Here is a 24,227-nt window from a genome sequence, read left to right as displayed (position 1 = left end):
TTTTGGACAGATTTTGTCGAGTAAAACCTCTCGCTTCGCCTCTTCCTCTCTGGCTTCTACCCCCAGGAACGTTCAGAGCGCGCCTGCGATTGACTGCCCTCTAGAGGTTTATAGTAACCTGCTGTCAATAATAGCGTACTCTATGTGGATACAACCTTTAGATGTGTATTCTTCAGTAGGGATTTGTACATAATTATTATGCAGACAAAACAAAAATGAGAACCTGAAACTGAAATAAAAAATACAATACAATTGAATGTCTTTATTTTCCATACATTTCAGCCCAACCAAAGACAGTTGTTTTGTGAGAGAAAGGGAAATTGGACACAGTACTATATGAATTACCAGTAGTTCATGAAACATCGAGGGGGGTGCATTTGTTTAACACAATCTACCCCAAAATAAGCCCAATAAAAAATTAAAAAATCGAAATCCATGACATTACATGATTGGAGTAAATTGCATACATTCAACGCATTGTTAGTTTCAAGCAAATAGAATAAATACATGGAGAAATTACAGTTGTGTGGATATCCTGACACATTTTAGTCTTAGAAAATGAGAAAATTATTTATTCACAAAATTAATAAGAATAAAGAATGAAATAGTGACATTTCCAGACAATCTCAGGGAGGGGAAATACTGCCAATACTATAGGCTTGGGCAAGGAAACCACTTAACTGCTCGACTCAGTTGCATACAGTATAAAGGCATCTTACTCTGTCATTACTCATCATTAGTTAACAAAAACTGCCCCTACTGTACATTCAAATTCAAATGAATATCTTAAGGAACTGTTTTATTTAAATAAGTACACTTAGAAATGATCACTCATTCCAAGCCGATACAAATTAACATTTGTGCAGCTTCAAAAGAAAAGCAGTATATCAATCTACTATTCTAGCACTACTTGCTATGCGATTAGTCCCCAAGCAAGAGTTCACAGTGAAAAGCAACTGAAACCTCAAAGTTGTAGAGATATGAAGAGGTAGAGAAAAGTGCACTTTCTATTGGTGAAATATGTCAACAAGATGAAGACCTGTTTACAGTAATATATGCAAACAATGTTCATTGATTGAAAGTTGTGTTTGACCAAACAAATCAGAAAAAAACCACTCACCATTCAATGACCTCAATTGTCACTGTATAACACAGGTTCCCTGTATGCTACTTGATCCTTAAAGCGGCAATCGGCAGCAGAAACAATAACAAAGCGTCCTCACCATCCCTGTTTCAGTAAAAAACTGAGGGATGGGGCTAGAGAAAAGTAACCACTCTCAAATTCATAGACAGAGCCATTGGATGCAAGGACTGACCATCCATGATATCAAAATATAATATAGTTTTAGAGTAAAACAAACTTATATTTCAGGTTCTGATAGGGTATGGCAGTTGAGTTAAGCTCATGAGGCATTTCTAAGTTATATTCTTCATGAATCAATGGGTACATATAAATTAATGATAAGTCCAAAAACAGCTGTAGCAACTGCTGATTGCCCCTTTAAAGAAAAAACTACAGTAGGTAATGAAAAGAATGCTTATGTAGAAGATTTCATTTCCGATATCTGTTTGCAGATTCAAACTCCAAACACAAAAAGTAAAGAAAAGTTTCCAGGATACACTCAAAGATAATTGGCCATCTTACCATATTGTCCATTACAAGGTGTACCAAACATGTTCTTTCCAAATGTTTTACATATCTAAAATGTATTAACTTCATAATTACAAAAATAACATTATTTAGAGGTATTATTTCTGTTGTGTTACATTTGTTGACATGACATCACTCAGCCCTCAAAGCTCAATCCTTGGTGTGCAGGGTTTTGTCCCGGCTCATTGTTCAATCATGTAAACTTGGATGACAATCGAGTAACAGATTAGGGTAAGAGACCCTGCACACACAGGACTGATAATGAGATATATAGGGCAGTAGCAGGCACTGTGTTCAGCATGTCTATGACGGTTTAGTGGCGCCATTGAAATTGGACCTCCCGTCTTTCGCCCTCAGGGACTCCCTGTAGATCAGCAGCCTCTCGGTGGTGTGAGGGGGCAGCCGGCTCCTCTTGGCCCTGACGATGCAGGACGCCATGGGGAAGAGTCGATCAAAGCCGCCTGAGGTGGCAGGCACAGCCAGCAGCTTCCTGGCCGCTCTCTGCAGCTGGGGAAACCGTGAGGCGTCTCTCCAGAAAACCTGGGTGGAGCCGTCCCCATCCAGCACAGGCTCTGACAAGTACTGGTCCAGCTCAGACAGCTTCATGCTCTTGGCCGCAGGCTGGAGGAAACTGAAGATGGACTTGCGCTTGAGGTTGCCGCTGCCACTGTTAGAGCTGGAGGCCTCAGAGTCCTCCTGGATCTCTTCACTCTCCTCTTGCTTCACTGGGTTCCAGGAATCCATGTCGCTGACCAACGACTTGACCAGCATTTGGACCTGGAACTTGGAGGGGGCGGCCAGGGAGGCGGTGTCCCCCTCCTGCTTCACGTCATCGAAGGGCTGGAGCTTAATGCGGGGGTCCAGAACCGTGACCAGGATCAGGTCCCTCTGCAGGAAGAGGGGCTGGAAGTGTGTTTGCAGGCCGGAGCGGAGCCCCTTGGAGAAGTGGCTGTAGTTGGTGGAGCGGGTCTCCAGGGTCTTGTCCAGGCCGATCAGGGAGGGGATGATGAGGGAGAAGGTGACGGCATCGCTCTGAAGCACCTGGATGGCCTCCTCAAAGGGCTCCAGCAGGCCGATGATGTCCACCACCTGCTCCCGCTTGGCCCTCACCATGGGCGGGGAGCTGGACGAGTCCTTGGTCTCAATGCGGGCCTGGGCAAGCAGGGTCATGACTGAGCCCCACACCGCCTCCTGTACCATCCGCCGCATCGACACAAAGGTGGAATTCCAGCGGCAGCTGCCGGGTGAGGGGGCCAATGACAGGCCACACTCCTTCAGCAGCACCTCGTTCCAGTAGGCGCTGCGGCGGAAGAAGGCCACCACGTTGTGCACCTGAGACAGCAGGTTCTCCACCACGCGAGAGTTCTTTAGAGCCTCTTTGATCACCAGCTGCAGCATGTTGGCGACGCAGCCCACGCGCGTGCCAAACTGGATCTCTGAGAAGTCCTCCGTGGGCATCTTGTCACCCAGGAAGGCTAGCATCTCCTCCTCGTCCGGGTCGCCCCTCTGAGACGAGCACATGATCCTATAGTCGCAAAAGAGGTCGTAGGCAGCGATGGTGTGCTTGGCCTCGTTGGTGATGATGTAACCCAGATTGTTGGGGAACAGGCCGTAGCTCAGCAGCACAGCTTCCAGCTCCCGGGCCATGGCCACATTCATGTTCTTGTGGCCGATGTGGCGAAAGGCCACGGTGGGCCGGTGGATGTGCCAGTCATCATCCAGGAAGTGCAACTGCACGGCGACAACAGGGTCGGCGTAGGGGCTGGCCCAGAGGTCCAGGGTGGCGTGGACAACGGCATCGCCCGCGCTGGCAGCCAAGCAGGTCTTCAGGTCGCGGATCAGATGGGGCTTGATTGCCTTCTCCACGTCGTCGTACAGCCGGAGGCCCACGGCACGCTGGGACAGCCTCTGATATTGGGGGCCGATCACAGACATGAAGCTCCTGAAGCCTGAGCCCTCCACGAAGCTGAGGGGCAGCATGTCCTCCGCTATCATCCGCAATACGGCCTCTGTGATGCTCTTCTGGCGAGACTGGTGGAGAGTGGGGACGCTGCTAGGACCGGAGCTAGAGCAGGGGCTGTTGGAGTCCCTCTTGGCTAAGACAGGCGGGAACACCACTGTCTTTGACCTGACTGGGTGAGAGTCCTTTTTTGGCCTAATTTTTAGCATGGGGTCTATAGCCTCTCTATACTGCCTCATCTATAGAGAACAAAGAGAATGGGTGAAAAGGATTGAACGTTTCAAGATTTATACTGTGGAGAAAAATTAAGAAAAAAAAAAGAAAATGCTCAAAAGGCTTAATTCGGTTAGTGACAACCATTATGCCTGGTTGGAGGATAACAGAACACATTACACCTCACTGCTGTTTGGCCTCCCACAGACATAGGTGAGTAATGCGCAAACAGAGAAAGAGTCAAGGATATGGCGTTCTTACCACTTCTGGAGGTTCAGGCTCCGTGTCCAAAACAACGTCACAACGAAAATCTACCTGTAAGCCAAGATAAGTTAGCAAACAAACGCAATTTACCTTGTTTACAACTAACAGCATATACCTATTTTTTTTGTTTGTTGTTCAAGTAAATTCAAATAGCTAAAAGTGTTGGAAGTGACAGGGTGACCGTTTGTATTTGAGGAATACAAAGGGCTGACCTCGCCCTGTAACAGAGTAGTAGGTGGTGGGTTAGGTGAAACATAGTGCTTGTTAGTATGTGAAGAATACAAAGGGCCGACCTCGCCCTGCTCCAGAGAAGTGGGTGGTAGCGGGCTCCCGTCATCATCCATAACATATGCTCCCATCTCAGCTTTACGTTTGATGGTTGAGTTCCAGTGGTTTTTCACAGCATTGTCCGTCCTACGGAGGTAGAAAAGCGGTGTGTCATTCCTGGAGAGCAAAACTACACTATGACTTTCTATTCAAATTGAATAGTAAATTGGAGATGTCATTGTTTGAATAATAAAATCGTGTTAGGATCTGAATGCGACCGGTGTTTCGTAGCATTTGGCAGGGTTCCACATAAATTATGATTAACAATGTCACCCAGGCCAGTGGCACATGTCTGGGCCAGGAGATCTCTCACAGTCACTGGCTCAATCAGGCCCAAAACTTTTCAGCGTGTTTCAGTTCGAGATTTCCGGGCGCTGCTCTGCTCTGGTCTTCCATTGAAAACTAATATGGCCGGCATCGCATTCAGCACGGCATTATTGGAGCAATATGATTAGCCGTTCAATCGAGCACCACCAAGAGCCACAACAACTTCTTGAAATCAAAGCACGAATAACTCGTAAATATTACTAGACTTAGCAAAAATGATTAACTACATGTTGTAGATTTGGGTTATAATAATAATAATAAGAGTGACTTACATTCAGAAACAACTTGCGGGTAATTTTCTAGCGAAGTGAGTTGATGTGTTCAAACGCTAGCTGTGCAGAGCAAAAAACAGTTCTTAAAGGGGCAACGGCATCTTAAAGCTAGAATCTTTAATTGAAAAAAAATGACAAAGCGGACACCCCGTCTCAGAGTTGGTAAAAAGCTGAGGGATGGGCCTGGAGAAATGTAACCACTCAAGACAGAGGTATGGATGCAAGGACTGATCATCCATGATATGAAAATTATAGTTTTAACCATATTTTGAGGCTATGCAGTGTTAGTTTATACTTATATTGTTTCCCAACATAGGAAGACAGTGGCACCTTTTCCCTAATGTACAGTGCCTTCGGGAAAGTATTAGGTCTAAAATTGATCCCCCCACTCAATCGACACACAATACCCATTAATAACAAAGCAAAAACAGCTACATTTTGCTAATTTATTCAAAATAAATAATGAAATATCATATTTACATAAGTATTCAGACTCTTTACTCTGTTTTTTTTAAGCACTTTTGGCAGCGATTACAGCATCAAGTCTTCTTGGGTATGACCCTACAAGCCTGGCACATCTGTATTTGGGGTGTTTCTCCCATTCTTCCCTGCAGATCCTCTCAAGCTCTGTCAGGTTGGATGGGGAGCGTCGCTGCACAGCTATTTTCAGGTCTTTCCAGAGATGTTCGATCGGGTTCATGTCCGGACTCTGGCTGGGCCACTCAAGGACATTCAGAGACTTGTCCCAGAAGCCTCTCCTGGTTTGTCTTGGCTGTGTGCTTAGGGTTGTTGTCCTGTTGGAAGGTGAACCTTCACCCCAGTCTGAGGTCCTGAGCGCTCTGGAGCAGGTTTTCATCAAGGATCTCTCTCAGCCTACCAGTCCCTGCCGCTGAAAAACATCCCAAAATCATTATGCTGCCACCACCATGCTTCACCGTAGGGATGGTGCCAGGTTTCCTCCAGACGTGGCGCTTGGCATTCAGGCCAAATAGTTCAATCTTGCTTTCATCAGACCAGAGAATCTTGATTCTCATGGTCTGAGTTCTTTGGGTGCCTTTTTGCCAACTCCAAGTTGGCTGTCATGTGCCTTTTACTGAGAAGTGGCTTCGGTCTGGCCCCTCTACCATAAAGGCCTGATTGGTGGAGTGCTGCAGAGATGGTTGTCCTTCTGGAAGGTTCTCTCATCTCCACAGAGGAACTCTGGAGCCCTGTCAGAGAGACCATCTGGTTCTTGGTCATCTCCCCCGATTGCTCAGTTTGGCCCGGGCGGCCAGCCAGCTCCAGGAAGAGTTGGTGATTCCAAACTTCTTCCATTTAAGAATGATGGAGGCCTTCAATGATGCAGACATTTTTTGGTACCCTTCCCCAGATCTATGCCTCGACACAATCCTGTCTCGGAGTTCTACGGATAATTCCTTCGACCTCATGGCTAGGTTTTTGCTCTGACATGCACTGTCAACTGTGGGACCTGACATATACAGGTGTGTGCCTTTCCAAATCATATCAAATCAATTAAATTTACCACAGGTGGACTCAAAATAAGTTGTAGAAACATCTCAAGGATGATCACTGGAAACAGGATGCACCTGAGCTCAATTTCGAGTCTAATAGCAAAGGGTCTGAATACTTTTTTTTAAAAACATTTTGCTTTGTCATTATGTGGTATTCTGTGTAGATTGCTGATGATTTTTATTTATTTAATCCATTTTAGAATAAGCCTGTAAATGTAACAAAATGTGGAAAAAGTCAAGGGGTCTGAATACTTTCCGACGGCACAGTAGATCTCAGCTTCAAAGAATAAAGCAAACATTTGCATTAACAATTTATATTACGCAGCTTTTAACACATGTTAAAATGTTGCCTATTTGTAGTTGAATAACAGAGAGACAGCACTCTAATCTATGGGCCCTGCATTACTCAAATGCATTTAAACTACCCCAGGTCCAGGCCAGTAGAAATTTTGTTTGGGACAGGAGATTCTGGGTCAACTGGTCTGGCCAGGCCCGGTGAGAAAAAAAGTTAATGTGGAACCTTGCTGTGGTCAGTTACCTTCCAGGTAGAAGCTTGGCGATCTCCGCCCAGCGGTTCCCAAGGACACAGTGGGCTTTGTAGATGATCAGGTCCTCATCTGGGGTCCACGAGGACTTCTTCACGTCCGGGTTGAGGTGGTTGTGCCATCGCTCCCTGCACTGCTTCCCCTGGCGACCCTTCAGGTGCCTGGCCACCATCGCCCACTGCTTGGTCCCATATTTACTCACCAACTCAATGACCTACAGAGAGGAACAATGATGAGAGATTATGTATCCTTCACTTTCTAAGGACAATAATCTATCTATATATGTCTGTATAATGGCATTTGTTTTTCATTGCTCACCTTGTCGTCCTCCTCCTTGGTCCAAGTCCCCTTGATTAAATCTGGATCTAGAGCCTTCATATAGCGGTGCATACATTGATACTCTGTGCGTCCCTATAAGAAATCTACTTTTGTAAGGTTTTCACAGACAGGATTGATACTATTAATAAGAGCCTGCCTAATAGAAAAAAATAGGACTAGAATTCTCTTCTACAATTCTGCCATATATATATATATATATAGCCTGTGCTATATCTATCCCAAAATCTGTCCCCAACACTCACTGGCAGGAAGCTGGCGATAGTTGTCCAGTCACTATTTCCAAAGTTGTGCACCAGGATCTTTAGATTCTCATCCTGCAAGAACAAGAGAGAAACAACTTAGAGAACATACCACTACACTACTTAGAGCAGCAATTATTCTCTTCTTCCTTCATAGCACGTTTAGGTCAGGGCTGAGAGCTTCTGGTTAGTGTTAAGGTTACAGAGGACAGTATACAAGTAAAAGAGGCCATCTTAGTTATGACACAAGGCCCAGAGTTCAGTCCAGATCAATCACTCACCTCCTCATGCGTCCATTTCACTTTAACTTTATAACTCTCCCGCTGCTCCGCCACATCAGAGTCTGTGTCAACACACAGCATTTCATCTCCATCTTCACTCTGCATGCTGCAAATAAACAGGTAGAAAACTATGAGACGGGGCACGTTCCTCTGCCCAGGCGTTCCTGACGCATGCCAGATCTTACAACGCCAGGATAGGTCGATTTTTACTTAATCTATGTTATTTAAATCTGGTGCCCGACAACAATCGATAACGTGGCAAGCAACCATTGGTTGACGCATTAGAACGTCTGAGCAGGGGAACACGGCCAAGAAGAGAACAGAGGCAGGCATAAAACCCTGGCACACCTGGATTTTATGGAATTTGATGTTTGTGTGAGGCATGGATGTGCCCCTCAATTACAAAGTTCCTACACAGCTGCCATCACTTAGTCTACTCATACCAGCAGCTTTATTGACCTGAACCTATTACATGTGAGCACTGTTCACTTGAGCTGTTCGAGAAGTCTTGACTTATTATGACAGTATCCTCTCTACCACAAGGTTGATAAGCCAGTTTGGCCATTTAGAACGCTAATATTACCTGTCTCTTACACTTGGTGATGTCCCATACGGTGCTGTACCCAATGACGGTTGGTACAGCGCCGAAATTCAGCCTGAGCCTGTCAACGAAACGAGCCTTCCACTTGTGGTATCTCTCAGTCGGTTGGGACAAAATGATCACCACACATGGTTGTAACGCCTGGTTTTCCGCTAAACAAATGCAGGCCAGCTGATTATAACATAAATTGTCCTACTTATTACAACGCTCCAAAAGTGAAAAGTAACTCGGTCCCTATCGTTAAAAGTGCACCCTTTAACAAAGCTATTTCGACTCAAAAAATAAAATAAAAATCGAACAAACTACAGTACCGCAGCCCTAGTACCTCATGCGCGTCTGTGGATTGCAACAAAAAGTGGCAACATGAAGTATACAATTCCAATACATGTGCTTCAAACTGGCAACATTGTAACAAGCTGGTCTTCACATACAATGAATGTAACAAATTCACGAGGCCCACCCCACCAGTCTTGGAAACAACGTAACGTTGGTTAGCTAGCTAATCAACAAACTGCATGTTACTGCTGCGAGCGATACAACCTTTCATTTAGGCAAATACATTTAGTAATATCTTCACCAATCAATGCCACAATATGCACCGTGCTACTTAAAAGTGGGTAACTAAAACTGTGATTAGCAAATTGTTACATTCTTACATGACAGAAAAAAACGTATTCTTGACTGCAACTGGTAGTGAAGATGCCGGTAACGTTAGCGAACGTGTCCAGTCTGCTAGCAAACAACTACTAGCCGACTGCTGGCCGCGATAACAACGGCTTTCTAAACGGGCTGTTTAACTGTTACTGAACAGTCAACGTTAGCTAGCGAGCTAGCTTCCGGGATCACAACCAAATTGCACACGAAGACCACTGGAAGTATAACGTCACAATTTACCAAGGCATTTTCGCTCTCTGGTCTACAGTCACAGTTCCAGGTTCTGGTGGAATAAGTTGATGCACATGGCTCCTTTTCACTACTGAATAAGATAAACGGTATAAACCCATTGCATTGGCTTACCCGCGCGGCCAACCGGACATTTCCCCCCCAGCTTCTAGGAGGATCCAGCAAACCTCCCCAAAACCCCAACTGTTGCGGCCTTGCCTCACAGATCCGTCTGTTCAACCGACGCGGGACTCTAACCGTAACAAACAACTTTAATAAGTTACAATACTTTGCAAATAGAGTAGCTAAACTGTGGAAAACGAATCAACCAGACTCATGCGTTTCAATTTCTTATCTCGCGCCTAGCGTTTTTTTATTAGCAGATTTGTTTTGCCCGGGAACAGGGGTAAGGAAGAAGGGTACGTTCAAGACCATCAACGCTCTCTGGAAACAATGCATTTGTTGCACTCGTAACGTTATATAATACCGAAAAGCAGAGGGTCAACCCCCCCCCCCCCTCCTAAAGCTAATTTCCTGAATTTCTACGCAGTTTTAACATGACACAGGCCCTTCTAACTAGTTCTTTTTAGAACAGCAAACAATGTCACCAGACACTCATCAAGCTAGGTAAGAGATCATGAATAAACATGCTTAAAGGGATAGTTCACCCAAATTACAAAATGGCATATTGGTTTCCTTACCCTGTAAGCTTTCTATGGACAAGGTATGACTTCAATCCATGCTTTAGTTTAGTTTCCCTGGCACTGTTTCTAAATGCTAACATTTTAGAATTTGGGGCACACATTCCATTCAAGTCATGGGAACAATATTAGCATTTTTTGCGCATCATGTCCAAATCATCCGAAAGTATCTCAAATTGATTGTGAAGCCAATGTGTAATTTTATAATTTGAATTGATAAAATACCTAACTAGAGTAAAGGTAATTCAATAATAAATCTTGTGTTGCACCTTGAACCAAAAGGCCTAACAAATTAAGAACTCAAAGTACAAACACTTAACTTTTGATGTTCTTTATGAAGACTCTATATCAAATGTCAGCTAACTTAATTAGTCAGACAATATTACAAGTTTCTATAGTTAAAGGATATCTTCACTTTTTCAGACGCAGTGTCATTTACCCAGAAAGTAATTTATGGGACAAGGAGAGACTGTCATCCATGGTTCAGATTTGTTTTCGAAAGCCACTGCCAACAGCATCACACCCGGCTGTGATTGGGCAGTGCACAATTGGCCCAGTGTTGTCTGCGGTAGGCTATCATTGAAAATAAGAATTTGTTCTCAACTGACTTGCCTAGTTAAATAATGGAGTCACTGTGACACTTGTCTGGCCTTGTACATGGGGTGAAAAATTTTGCAACTTCTACCAATCTTGCAGCACAGTGGCTCGCTCTAGAGAATGTTTCCGCCTCGTTTGATTATTTCTAATGACAGGAAGTGGATCCTCATTACTAGGACATTCTTTGAGGAATCAACCACTCCACTCCACTACGAAGGGGTGGGTTTTACTAGATGAAGTACAGCTACGACCGGAAGTTACTTTTCGTAGCAGCCTTAAGAGAGGATATTAGCCAACCCTAACCCTTTTCCTAACCTTAACCTAATTCTCCATACCTGCCTCGTTAATTATCTTAACCTGCTGCATAAGTTCTCCTAACCTGCTGATAAAAAGTCACATAGCTGTATACCACCTAGACAAAACAACCTAGACAAAGGCCTGCTGTACACAGATTTACATAAAGTCTGCAGAATTCTCCTCAACCCAAAATGTGTACTTCATCTCTATAATTTGTTCAAGTCAGGATTATACAGCAAGATTGCACTCCCACTTTCCAATAGCATCTTTAGCTACCTCCAACAAATTAAATGTAGGCTACCACATCCTTTGAAGAATAATGACAAGTGGGATTGATATGAAATGTATAACCTGTATTTGACTGTACTCCAGATGCCTATTAATGACATTGTCATGCCTTATTAATGTGTATTGAAATGCATAACCATTTCTCATGTTTGTAGGAACTTCAGTGAGTTCTGCAGCTTTTGTGTTGGACAACTTTGCAATTGTGATTGACAGGATGTTGTACTTACACTCTCTAAGTGTCATTGTAAATAAGAATTTGTTCTTAAATGATTTGCCTAGTTAAATAAAGGTTAAATAAAAAATTTAAAAAGTGAAGGGACATGGACTCCTGCTCAGGATTTGGAGCATATAACCATGTTCATGCACCTCAAATACCAAGTTGTAGTTTTTTTTATGAAGCAAAAAAATTGCTATGTTTTCCTAATGCCTTCCTATCGTTTACTTTCTGCTCACCAAAGCCATTGTCCAGCAGTGATCATCACATATCTCTTGTTTCAGGAGTAAAATCCACTGTGTCTACTATATCCACAGTGCTGCTTTAGCAAAGACAGGCATGTTAAACTACACAGCTAAATCTCTGCTCTCATCAAACACATACACTACATGACAAAAAGTATGTGGACACCTGATCGTTGAACATATCATTCCAAAATCATGGGCATTAATATGGAGTTGGTCCACCCTTTGCTGCTATAACAGCCTCCACTCTTCTGGGAAGGCTTTCCACTAGATGTTGGAACATTGCTTCGGGGACTTGCTTCCATTCTGCCACAAGAGCATTAGTGAGGTCGGGCAATGATGTCGGGTGATTAGGCCTGGCTCGCAGTCAGCGTTCCAATTCATCCCAAAGGTGTTTGATGGGGTTGAGGTCAGGGCTCTGTGCAGGCTAGTCAAATTCTTCCACGCTGATCTTGACAAACAATTTCTGTATGGACCTGGCTTTGTGCATGGGGGCATTGTCATGCTGAAACAAGAATGGGCCTTCCCCAAACTGTTGCCACAAAGTTGGAAGCACAGAAACGTCTAGAATTTCATTGTATGCTGTAGTGTTAAGATTTCCCTTCACTGGAACTAAGGGGCCTATCCTGAACCCTGAAAAATAGCCACAGACCATTATTCCTCCTCCACCAAACATTACAGTTGGCACTATGCATTCGGACAGGTAGTGCTCTCCTGGCATCCGCCAAACCCAGATTCGTCCGTCAAACTGCCAGATGGTGAAGCGTGATTCATCACTCCAGAGAACGCGTTTCCACTACTCCAGAGTCCAATGGCGGTGAACTGTACACCACTCCAGCCGACGCTTGGATTTGCGCATGGTAATCTTAGGCTTCTGTGCGGCTGCTCGGCTATGGAAACCCATTTTAGGACGCTCCTGACGAACAGTTTTTGTGCTGACTTTGCTTCCAGAGGCAGTTTGGAACTTGGTAGTGAGTGTTGCAACTGAGGACAGACGATTTTTTCGCTACGCTCTTCAAAACTCGGTGGTCCCGTTCTGTGAGCTTGTGTGGCCTACCACTTCGCAGCTGAGCCATTGTTGCTCCTATGTTTCCAGACTGCTGGAAATGGCTATGTGATGTGTTGTGCATAGTTTTTTTTTGTCAACAGGAAGTGTGTTCTGCTGTACAATCCCAGATTGTACAGCAGAACACACTTCCTGTTGACAAAAAAAAACTCCTGAGCAGGGTTTTCCAAACTCGGTCCTGCAAAAACCTAAATGTGCACCCAGGGGGGACCCCAGGACCAAGTTTGGAAACCTGCTCTTTTTTTAAATGTATTTATTTATTTTTGTACCCCTTTTTCTCCCCAATTTTGTGGTATCCAATTGTTGTAGTAGCTACTATCTTGTCTCATTGCTACAACTCCCGTACGGGCTCGGGAGAGACGAAGGTTGAATGTCATGCGTCCTCCGATACACAACCCAACCAGCCGTACTGCTTCTTAACACAGCGCGCATCCAACCCGGAAGCCAGCCGCACCAATGTGTCGGAGGAAACACCGTGCACCTGGCAACCTTGATTAGCGCGCACTGCGCCCGGCCCGCCACAGGAGTCGCTGGTGCGCGATGAGACAAGGAGATCCCTACCGACCAATCCCTCCCTAACCCGGACAACGCTAGGCCAATTGTGCGTCGCGGCCGGTTACAACAGAGCCTGGGCATGAACCCAGGGACTCTGATGGCACAGCTGGCGTTGCAGTACAGCGCCCTTAACCACTGCGCCACCCGGGAGACCCGGAAACCTGCTCTTGAGGACCAGCAGTTCTACATGGCCCCCAAGGCAACGATGGGCTTTGATATTCTGTCAGTCAATGTCACCTCAAAGTTCTTCTTTGAAGTTAACAGAAGCAATCAAACTTTTGCAAAAGCATTCAAGGTCATATTCCATAGTCCCTCAGGTCTAAGCTTAAAAAAAGTAATCAACACCCTAAACCAACTCTCAATCTCATTTCACAGGAATTTATCAGAGGGTTATTCAACATGCCCACTGTGTCAAGCATTGTGGCTATCATAATGAACAGCCGAAAGTGAGCGATTGACCATGGTCCTGCCTGAAGTCACCAAACAGTCACAGGCATGCAGTTTTGTTTCTGGAACATTTCCGCAAGTCACTCTCTGCAGAAAGAAGAGCAACCCACGCGAGACCTGCCGTCCAGCATCCATGTGATCTAGCTAGCAGGCACGAGAGGCCACCTAATCTGTCCTCCACACATGTTGCTCTACTCACCCAAACATGATACTACACAATCAGCAACTAAAGGGTCCCCATGCATGAGGCGGCTCAGCCGGATGCTGGATTCTCTTTGTGTTATTAGTCTATTTAAAGAATAACAGCGGGTGACCAAAGAATATCCTTTCGTCTCACAGTTCTGACATAACTTAGTGCCAATTTTGGTTTTCAGGTGTTGTGATTGTGCCAGTGTACGTGATGGGAGAAGAGAATGCAATTTTCACCTTTGTTCAGGGACACATTATTCCATTTCTGTTGGTCACATGTCTGTGGAACTTGTTCAGTTTATGTCTCAGTTGTTGAATCTTGTTATGTTCATACAAATATTTACACATGTCAAGTTTGCTGAAAATTTACACAGTTCACAGTGAGAGGACGTTTCTTTTTTTTGTTGCTGATTTTACATACTAAACATACAGTATGTCATTAACATGTCATTTACATATTAAAATAAGATTCACTTTTTTTAAAACTTGCAGAGTATGTAAAAGGCAGAATCTACTGCACACCCAAAGCTGATTTGTGAAGGTGCTAGAGGCAAAAGGCAAAACTGGAGAAACAGGAATAAGACTCAGAAAGCTCAGCAATAATTAAAATACATTTGCATCTGACTGGAAGTGTGGGAAGACTTTTTCCTGTTTCTCCAAGCTTGCAGAGTATGTAAATGTGTATTTCTGCTCTCAACCCAACCCCCCCAAGACACACACACACACACACAAACGGCTGGAAGCAATGGGTCAGCCGCAGTGCAGCTGGAGCAATTAAGTGCCTTGCTGATGTGCACTTAACAGCAAGCAATCTATCTAGGAGGATTTTCCCATCTAAGATTTGAACTTGTAACCTGGTTGCTAGCCTGCTTTTCTAACCGGTAGGCTAGCTGCCACCCCCAGAAATATTGTGCAACTGCTTTCATATTGTGCAGCTCAATTGCAACTGCTTCAACTGCCAGTTCTGAAATCCCTTCGGTGATAATGAGATGTCCTCAGCCCTGGCAAGTGTTGTCATAAATATACACTGTAAGACCTGTGTGTTACACATGTATTATTATACAGAATGATGTCTAGGGACCTGACTGGGTAAATAAATGTACTGTCAGTAACAGAGCTGTCCTGTCCTGTATTATAATGTTTTGTACTGTCTTGTGTCCGCCTGCCTGTTTCAGTTTGCATCTGTCGCTGACGTGTCCAAGGAGAAACTGATGCTGATCCAAGCCCGGGAGGACCTTCTGCTCAGAGGGGTGGACGTTTGACCACAAGGCTAACACATGCCACACCACCTGTCCAGTCCTGTCCAGTCCTGTCCAGTAAGTGAAGGTGAAGCATCACATTCTCCAAGTCTAAAATCTTATAATGACATCCCATTCTCCAACAGTCAACAGAGAGTAAGGTGTCATTTGAGATGTAGCGGTGTTTCTCTTCCCGCACCAGGTGGAGCAGTTCCACAGCATGTTTGCAGGGGAGTTTTTCTACATCGGCATGGCCAGCAACGTCCACCTCTCTGCACATTCGCCCCCCTGTGAAGGTTCATAAAGTGCAGCAGTATCGAATAGGTAATATCTAACAATTCCACAACAAAACCTAATACACACAATCGAGTAAAGGAATGGGATGAGAATATATAAATATAAAATATATGGATGAGCAGTGACAGAGCGGCTGAGATGCAATAGATAGTAAAGAATAGATAGTGAAGGATACAGTATGCAGTATATACATATGAGATAAGTAATGCGAGATATGTAAAAAAAAAAATGTTAAAGTGGCATTATGAAAGTGTCTAGTGTTCCATTTATTAAAGTGGTCAATGATATCAAGTTTGTAGGTAGGCAGCTGCCTCTCTGTGCTAGTGGTGGCTGTTCAACAATTTGATGGCCTTGAGATATAAGTTGTTTTTCAATCTCTCTGTCCCAGCATTGATGCACCTGTACTGACCTCGCCTTCTGGATGGAAGCGGGGTGAACAGGCAGTGGCCAGGGAGGTTATTGTCCTTGATTATATTTTTTGTCTTCCTGTAACATCGGGTGTTGTAGGCGTCCTGAAGGGCAGGTAGTTTGCCCCCGGTGATGCGTTGTGCAGGCCGCACCACCCTCTGGAGAGCCCTGCGGTGCTGTTGCCGTACCAGGCATTGATACAGCCCGACAGGATGCTCTCAGTTGTGTACCTGTAAACGTTAGTAAGCCACATTTCTTCAGCCTCCTGAGGTTGAAGAGGCACTGTTGCGCCTTCTTCACCACACTATCTGTGTGCATGGACAATTTCAGTTTGTCGGTGATATGTACACAGAGGAACTTAAAACGTTCCACCTTCTCCACTGCTGTCCCGTCGATGTGGATAAGGGGTGCTCCCTTTGCTGTTTCCTGAAGTCCACAATCATCTCTTTTGTTTTGCTGACATTGAATGCGAGGTTATTTTCCTGACACCACACTTCGAGGGCCCTCACCTCCTCCCTGAAGACTGTCTCGTCATTGTTGGTAATCAAGCCTACCACTGTTGTGTCATCTGCAAACTTGATGATTGAGTTGGAGCCGTGCATGGCCACGCAGTCGTGGGTGAACAGGGAGTACAGGAGGGGGCTGAGAACGCACCCTTGTGGGGCCCCAGTGTTAAGGATCAGCGGAGTGGAGATGTTGTTTCCTACCTTCACCACCTGGGGGCAGCCCTTCAGGAAGTCCAGGACCCAGTTGCACAGGGCGGGGTCAAGACCTAGGGACTCAAGCTTAATGATGAGTTTGGAGGGTACTATGGTGTAGAATGCTGAGCTGGAGTCAATTAACAGCATTCTTACATAGGTATTCATCTTGTCCAGATGGGATAGGGCAGTATGATGGCGATTGCATCGTCTGTTGACCTATTGGGGTGGTAAGCAAATTGAAGTGGGTCTAGGGCAGGTATTCCCAAACTGGGGTACCCCCAGGGGTACGCGCAATGCCGTTGGGGGTACGCCAAATAAAAATGTGATTCACATTAAAAAAAACATTTTTTTAAATCTTCACATTTTCAAATAGTCCCTTTATATTTTCCAACGGGGCTATACATTTGGGTGAGGTTTTTTTTCTCACCTGAGGTGCCTCGTTTCACTGCCAAAAATAAAATCAAAACATGTAGTGTTCAGAGAAATAGCAACACAATGTCAAATACAGGTAGCCTAGTCAAATAATTAACATCCAATCACATTATCCGTTACTCTCTCGTGGGAATTACACTAACGGTCCATATGTAGCCAAACGTAGCTGCTGCTCATTCCGTTTGCTCAAAAATGTATCAATGGTTAAAAAAAGTAAGGCATAGAGACACATACCAGTTCCACTGGTAGTACTGTCGACAACACAAGTTGTTCTGCTTCCACGAACACATCCAATGCTAGCATCAGGAATTCTACATTTGTTGTTAGCCCAGCTAGCATGGACACTGACAGTTGTGAATCTGATGCAGCCGAAGAGCTACTGCCCCTTTACCCAGGAAAGCACCGAACAACAGACAGGGACGTTGGACCATCGAAGAGACGCAAATATGATGAGAACTACATTGATTTGGGGTTCACTTACATTGGGAGTAGTGCCTTTCTGCAGCCACAGTGTGTTATATGTGCAAAAATACTATCTCACAACTCGATGAAACCTTCACTCTTGCGCAGACATTTAGAAACAAAACATGCCAATTTGAAAAATAAGCCACCAGAGTTTTTTGAGCAAGAATTAAGATGACTTTCGAGTAGTAAGACATGTATAAAAGCAACAGATACCATTAATAAGAAGGAGGGCTAGAAGAGTCTTATATGGTCAGCTACCGAGTGGCTAGGACAGGCAAGCCCCATACTATTGTGGAGAACTTAATTATTCCTGCTTCCGCGGATATGGCTGGGACAATGCTGGAGGAAAGGCCAAAAACTGTACAGACAATGACTTCATCAAACACTGTTTCACAATGCATCAGTGATATGGCAGGAGATGTTTTGAAACAATTACTGCTTTGCATACAAGCCAGTGAATTCTATGCGTTACAGCTGGATGAGTCAACAAGCGTGGCGGGAGTGGCACAGCTCCTGTTATATGTCCGTTACGTTTATGGGGGGGTCAATTAAGGAAGACATCCTCTTCTGCAAACCACTGGAAACCAGGACAACAGGAGAGGATATTTTTAAAGTACTGGACAGCTTTGTGACATCAAATGGACTTTGGTGGTCAGGATGGTTTGGTATCTGTACTGATGGCGCAAAAGCCATGACAGGGAGACATAGTAGAGTAGTAACGCGTGTGCAAGCAGTTGCTCCCAATGCCACTTGGGTACACTGCAGCATCCACCGAGAGGCTCTTGCTGCCAAAGGAATGCCTGACAGCTTGAAAGGCGTTTTGGACACTACAGTGAAAATGGTTAACTTGTTAAAGCAAGGCCCCTGAACTCTTGTGTATTTTCTGCACTATGCAATGATATGGGCAGCGACCATGTAACACTTTTACAACATACAGATGTGCGCTGGGTATTAAGGGGCAAAGTATTGACACGTTTTTTAAAATTGAGATACGAGCTTAAAGTTTTCTTTACTCACCATCATTTTCACTTGTCTGACTGCTTGCATGATGACGAGTTTCTCACACGACGGGCCTATCTGAGTGATGTTTTTTCTCGCCGAATGATCTGAATCTAGAATTACAGGGACTCTTTGCAACTATATTCAAAGTGCGGGACAAAATTGAGGCTATGATTAAGAAGCTATTTTCTGTCTGCATTAACATGGACAATACACACGTCTTTCCATCATTGTATGATTTTTTGTGTGCAAATTAACTAAAGCTCACGGACAATGTCAAATGTGATATAGCGAAGTACCTGAGTGAGCTGGGTGCGCAATTACGCAGGTACTTTCCCAAAACGGAGGACACAAACAACTGAATTCGTTATCCCTTTCATACCTTGCCTCCAGTTCACTTACTGATATCTGAACAAGAGAGCCTTATTGAAATTGCAACATGTGGTTCTGTGAAAATTTTATTTAATCAGAAGCCACTGCCAGATTTCTGGATTAGGCTGCGCTCAGAGTATCCTGCCTTGGCAAATCGTGCTGTTAAGACACTGATGCCCTTTGCAACCACGGACCTATGTGAGAGTGGATATGTGAGAGTGGATTCTCGGCCCTCACTAGCAGGAAAACTAAATACAGGCACAAACTGTGTGTGAAAAATGATTTAAGACCGAGACTCTCTCCAATACAACCCAACATTGCAGAGTTATGTGCATCCTTTCAAGCACACCCTTCTCATTAACCTGTGGTGAGTTATTCACAATTTTCGATAAACAAATAAAGTCTTAAATGTAAGATGGCTTAATAAAGAGCAAAATGATTGATTATTATAATATTATTATTTGTGCCCTGGTCCTATAAGAGCTCTTTGTCACTTCCCACAAGCCGGGTTGTGACAAAAACTCATTCTTATGTTTAATAAATGTATCGTCTAGTGTGTGTGTGGCAGGCTTACAATGATGGCAAAAAACAACATTTGAGAGTGCGCTCACCCTGGTGCTAGAGGGGGTATGCAGCTGGAGATGAATGTTTGAAGGGGTACGGGACTATAAAAAGTTTGGGAACCACTGGTCTAGTGTGACAGGTAGGGTGGTGATATGATCCTTGACTAGTCTCTCAAAGCACTTCATGATGACATAAGTGAGTTCTACGGGACAATAGTCATTTACATAGTCATTCAGTTACCTTGGCTTTCTTGGGAACAGGAACAATGTTGCCATCTTGTGGCCATCTTGAAGCATGTGAGGAGAGCAGACTGGGATAGGGATTGATTGAATATGTCCGTAAACACACCAGCCAGCTGGCCTGCGCATGCTCTGAGGACGAAGCTAGGTATGTCGTCTGGGCCGGCAGCCTTGCGAGGGTTAACACGTTTAAATGTTTTACTCACATCGGCCACGGAGAAGGAGAGCCCACAGTCTTTGGTAGCGGGCCGTGTTGGTGGCACTGTATTGTCCTCAAAGCGTGCAAAGAAGTTGTTTCATTTGTCTGGAAGCAAGACGTCGATGTCCGCGACGGGGCTGGTATTCTTTTTGCAATCCGTGATTGTCTGTAGATCCTGCCACATACGTCTCGTGTTTGAGCCGTTGAATTGCGACTCCACTTTGTCTCTGTAGTGACACTTTGCTTGTTTGATTGCCTTACAGAGGGAATAACTACACTGTTTGTAGACCATATTCCCAGTTTCCTTGCCATGATTCAATGCAGTGGTACGAGCTTTCAGATTTGAGTGAATGCTGCCATCAATCTACGGTTTCTGGTTAGGGATGGTTTTAATAGTCACAGTGGGTACAACATCCTATACACTTCCTTATAAACTTGCTCACCGAGTCAGTGTATGCGTCAATGTTGTTCTCTGAGGCTACCCGGAACATATCCCAGTCCATGTGATCGAAGCAATCTTGAAGTGTGGGATCCGATTGGTCAGACCAGCGTTGGATAGACCTAAGCACGGGCGCTTCCTGTTTTAGTTTCTGCCTATAGGAGGGGAGCAACAAGATGGAGTCATGGTCAGATTTGCCAAAAGGAGGGCGGGGACATCACGGAAGTTAGAGTAGCAATGGTTGAGCTTGTTCCTCAAATTAGCTTTGTTAAAATCCCCAACTACAATAAATTCAGCCACAGGATATATGGCTTCCAGTTTGCATAAAGTCGTTTGCATAAAGACGTTCCTTGATGGCCGTCTTGGTATCCGCTTGCAGGGAGGATATACACAGCTGTGACAATAACCGAGGAGAGTTCTCTTGGGAGATAATACGGTCTGCATTTGATTGTGAGGAATTCTAGATCAGGCGAACAAAAGGACTTGAGTTCCTTTATGTTGTTACAATTACACCATGAGTCGTTAGTCATGAAACATACACCCCGTCCTTTTTCTTACCGGAGAGATGTTTATTCCTGTCGGCGCGATGCACTGAAAATCCTGTTGTCTGTACTGACTCCGACAGCATGTCCCAAGCTAGCCATGTTTCCGTGAAACAGAGTATGTTACAATCCCGGATATCTCGTTGGAAAGAAACTCTTGCCCTGATTTCATCGACTTTGTTAACTAGGGACTGGACATTAGCGGGTAATATACTTGGATGCGGTGGGTGGTGTGCGCGTATCCAAGCCTCACTAGAAGACCGCTCCAGCACCCTCTCCTCCGGCGGCGTTGTTTTGGGTCGCCCTCTGGAATCAGTTCAAATGCCCTGGGAGGTGCAGACAAAGGATCCGCTTTAGGAAAGTTGTATTCCTGGTCGTAATGCTGGTTGTGCTGGTATGTTGACATCTATCTGATATCCAATAGTTGTTCCCGGCTGTATGTAATAACACTTAAAAGTTTTCTGGGTTAACAATGTAAGAAGTAATACATATAAAAAACGAAATACTGCAAAGTTTCCTAAGGACTAGAAGTGAAGCTGCCGTCTCTGTCGGCCCCATCGAGCTTGAGCAGGTGTTGTTCAGAAAGAGCAGGTGTTGTTCAGAAAGAGCAGGTGTTGTTCAGAAAGAGCAGGTGTTGTTCAGAAAGAGCAGGTGTTGTTCAGAAAGAGCAGGTGTTGTTCAGAAAGAGCAGGTGTTGTTCAGAAAGAGCAGGTGTTGTTCAGAAAGAGCAGGTGTTGTTCAGAAAGAGCAGGTGTTGTTCAGAAAGAGCAGGTGTTGTTCAGAAAGAGCAGGTGTTGTTCAGAAAGAGCAGAAAGGGCAGGTGTTCAGAAAGAGCAGAAAGGGCAGGTGTTCAGAAAGAGCAGAAAGGGCAGGTGTTCAGAAAGAGCAGAAAGGGCAGGTGTTCAGAAAGAGCAGAAAGGGCAGGTGTTCAGAAAGAGCAGAAAGGGCAGGTGTTCAGAAAGAGCAGAAAGGGCAGGTGTTCAGAAAGAGCAGAAAGAGAAGTTGTTGTTACTGGTTTGTACACTCAATGTATGTCTAAATGGCAGAAAATTGAATTGAAGCAGCTGGCATTTTTGGAGGCAGCAGATTGAACCCTCAAGCCGAGGTAAGAACACAAATTGGCAATAAGGAGTTCTAGCTGGTGAAAATGAGAGTATGGTGTTTTCTCTGGGTCTGTTCCAGTCCACGTAAAGGAAGCCTCTCCACCATCATAGTAGACCTGATGGGAAGGGACGTGTCCTGCAAAGACCTCAACCCCCTGGTCAGAAACCCAGCTCTCTAACAGTCGCGATAATGTGTATGAGTTAACGTGGGGACGTGTTAGCCTTTTCTGTATATACCCCATGGGGACAAGCTACCTCCCTCCAGTGTGGAGTTACATACTATTGTGTTCACTTTTTCCCGTTTTTAGAAAGCTCATTCACTGGATGCCCTCCTGGAAAGCATGCCGGAATGTTGAGGTGAGGGATAATTCCTCACGCTGTATTTCCTATTTTCAAAACGTTCAAAACATTTCTGAACGATACTACTGTAAGAGCTAAGTGTTCAAACGTATTGGTTCTTTCTGTCCTTTTAGTTGGCTTTTTTTTTGCCACAGGAACATAACCACTTGCACAAAGGGCACGTTCACTCGAGAGCAGCTTCAGGACAACTTCTCTTACGTCATCCTCAAGTAGGTTGTGCGGTGAGGTTGTTACAGAGCACTGATGGAAGTTAGATTCTAGACTGTCACGCTTGATAGAAATGTTAAATAAACATTTGATCTGTTCTATACAACAACAACAAAAATGCTTGTGATGCCAAAGTGTTTTTTTTTTCATTCGCGGAACATAAGGCTTCCACAAAGAAAGCTAATACAGAGTTATAAAGTTATTGCTGTTAATATATATTTTTGTCATTTCATGTGCAGTTATAACGACTAGTATTTCATTCATTATCCTCCTCTTCCACCACCTTCCCCTCCTCCACTAAGAAGTATGTGTTCTTAGTGGAGGAGGTTCTGTTCCGGCCTAGCTCTGCCTCCAGTGACCTGCATATCTCCCACTACAGCATTACAGACTACTTCTGCCCCCTGCTGGTCTACCACGATACCCCCTGGAGACCCTCCATGGAGCTGTGAGTAACCCTGGCAACCCTTTTCTCTGACCTCAAAATACACTCACTGTACATCGTTCAGTGTAAGAAAACCTGTCATCTCTGTGTGAAGTGGAGTTCAGACAGACCCTTGATATAACTACATGGCACACACACAAAGACCATTAGAACAAGCATGGCACTCCGTCACAGAGCAACAGCGCCAGAGCCAACCCACCACACAGCATTTTCTAGAGCAGGTAAACATGGCTGCTCTGTTTTTGATCCTGAGCCAACATCAAACCCGCCCTGTTCCATTGCAGCTGGAACGGTAATGAGCTTGTGGAGCAGGCGAGTGGCGACTTTGTGATGTTTGAGGTGAACGGCATGCATAACTACCAGTACCATCAGTCGGGCCAGGAGGCCAAGTGTGTCTCCCAGCCCAAGAACTGGACCTCTCTGCTGAGCCAGCAGCAAAATAAACCAAACCCCAACACAGCCCAGACCAGGAATATATGTACCTTCTATAGCAACACAGTTGAATTCTTACTTTATCACCAATCAATAATGGCCGATAGGAATTTGTCGACACAGCACTGTAGACTAGAGGCCCCCATGCACTGTAAGCAGAGTCATATAGCCTGCATCCCGAGGGAGGATCTTTCCTAATTTCCCACGTTTGATTTGGATATTCAACGAATTCAACTTATAAAATGCCGATACATCGTCCTTGTCCTCATTAATATCTCATACATTCATCCCTCTGCTTGCTTTGAACCTGGCCTTATTTTTATTTTTATGAGCGCACTTAGTTACCAGGCTGTACTCTGTAATACATCAACTGAAGGTTGAATACGGTAGTGGAATATTTTCCTATCAAGTGGAGTAAGACATAAATGTTCATAGTTAGTACACTATTTATATGCCATATTCTATAGTAAACATTAAAACTGGATTGTTTTTGATATTGTAATATTTATAATGATATTCACTGTCTCTGTGTTTCTGCAGCTACTATACGCTGACCACTACATTCAGTGTGCACGGGGCATTCCTTCCTCGCCCTCTGCCATCTGGTGTGGCACTGGGCATCTTCCCGGGCCATCTTTGTGGTCCTGCTGCTCATCGGCTTTCTCCTCAGCCAGCGCGCTCACCATAAAAAAATAGGATGGACACACACAAAGCGCAACACATTCAGATGTTTTTTTTGTCAAAACACACGCACTCCCAATACATCCCAAAACAGGA

The 24,227-nt window shown here is 44.6% G+C and overlaps 2 protein-coding genes across 8 annotated transcripts; one reads left to right on the top strand and one right to left on the bottom strand.

Annotated features, from left to right (window-relative positions):
• Positions 1-242: 242 nt before the first annotated feature.
• On the bottom strand, positions 243-24,051 carry LOC139416330 (v-myb avian myeloblastosis viral oncogene homolog-like 2a). Of its 7 annotated transcripts, XM_071164842.1 has the most exons (9): positions 9,187-9,724; positions 8,513-8,682; positions 7,930-8,035; positions 7,652-7,723; positions 7,389-7,481; positions 7,064-7,284; positions 4,382-4,502; positions 4,086-4,139; positions 243-3,850 (listed from the first exon to the last, which is right to left on the bottom strand). In XM_071164842.1, the coding sequence occupies exons 3-9, from the start codon at positions 8,032-8,034 to the stop codon at positions 1,955-1,957; spliced, it is 2,562 nt and encodes an 853-aa protein (XP_071020943.1). In that variant the 5' UTR covers position 8,035; positions 8,513-8,682; positions 9,187-9,724; the 3' UTR covers positions 243-1,954. The 7 variants fall into 7 exon arrangements, with proteins under 7 accessions (XP_071020943.1, XP_071020945.1, XP_071020941.1 ...); XM_071164844.1 differs by lacking the exons at positions 8,513-8,682; positions 9,187-9,724 and adding an exon at positions 23,972-24,051; XM_071164840.1 differs by lacking the exon at positions 8,513-8,682 and having other exon boundaries at positions 9,548-9,867.
• LOC139417551 (cation channel sperm-associated auxiliary subunit delta-like) lies at positions 15,488-24,004 on the top strand. Its single transcript, XM_071166792.1, has 6 exons — positions 15,488-15,573; positions 22,318-22,366; positions 22,504-22,578; positions 22,879-23,021; positions 23,303-23,496; positions 23,991-24,004. The coding sequence occupies exons 2-6, from the start codon at positions 22,334-22,336 to the stop codon at positions 24,002-24,004; spliced, it is 459 nt and encodes a 152-aa protein (XP_071022893.1). The 5' UTR covers positions 15,488-15,573; positions 22,318-22,333.
• Positions 24,052-24,227: the final 176 nt, after the last annotated feature.

This window comes from Oncorhynchus clarkii, chromosome 9, assembly GCF_045791955.1.
Source record: "Oncorhynchus clarkii lewisi isolate Uvic-CL-2024 chromosome 9, UVic_Ocla_1.0, whole genome shotgun sequence".
Classification (NCBI taxonomy): domain Eukaryota; kingdom Metazoa; phylum Chordata; class Actinopteri; order Salmoniformes; family Salmonidae; genus Oncorhynchus; species Oncorhynchus clarkii.
Note: the sequence above shows the minus strand (reverse complement) of the source record. Positions and strands in the feature narration are given on the sequence as shown.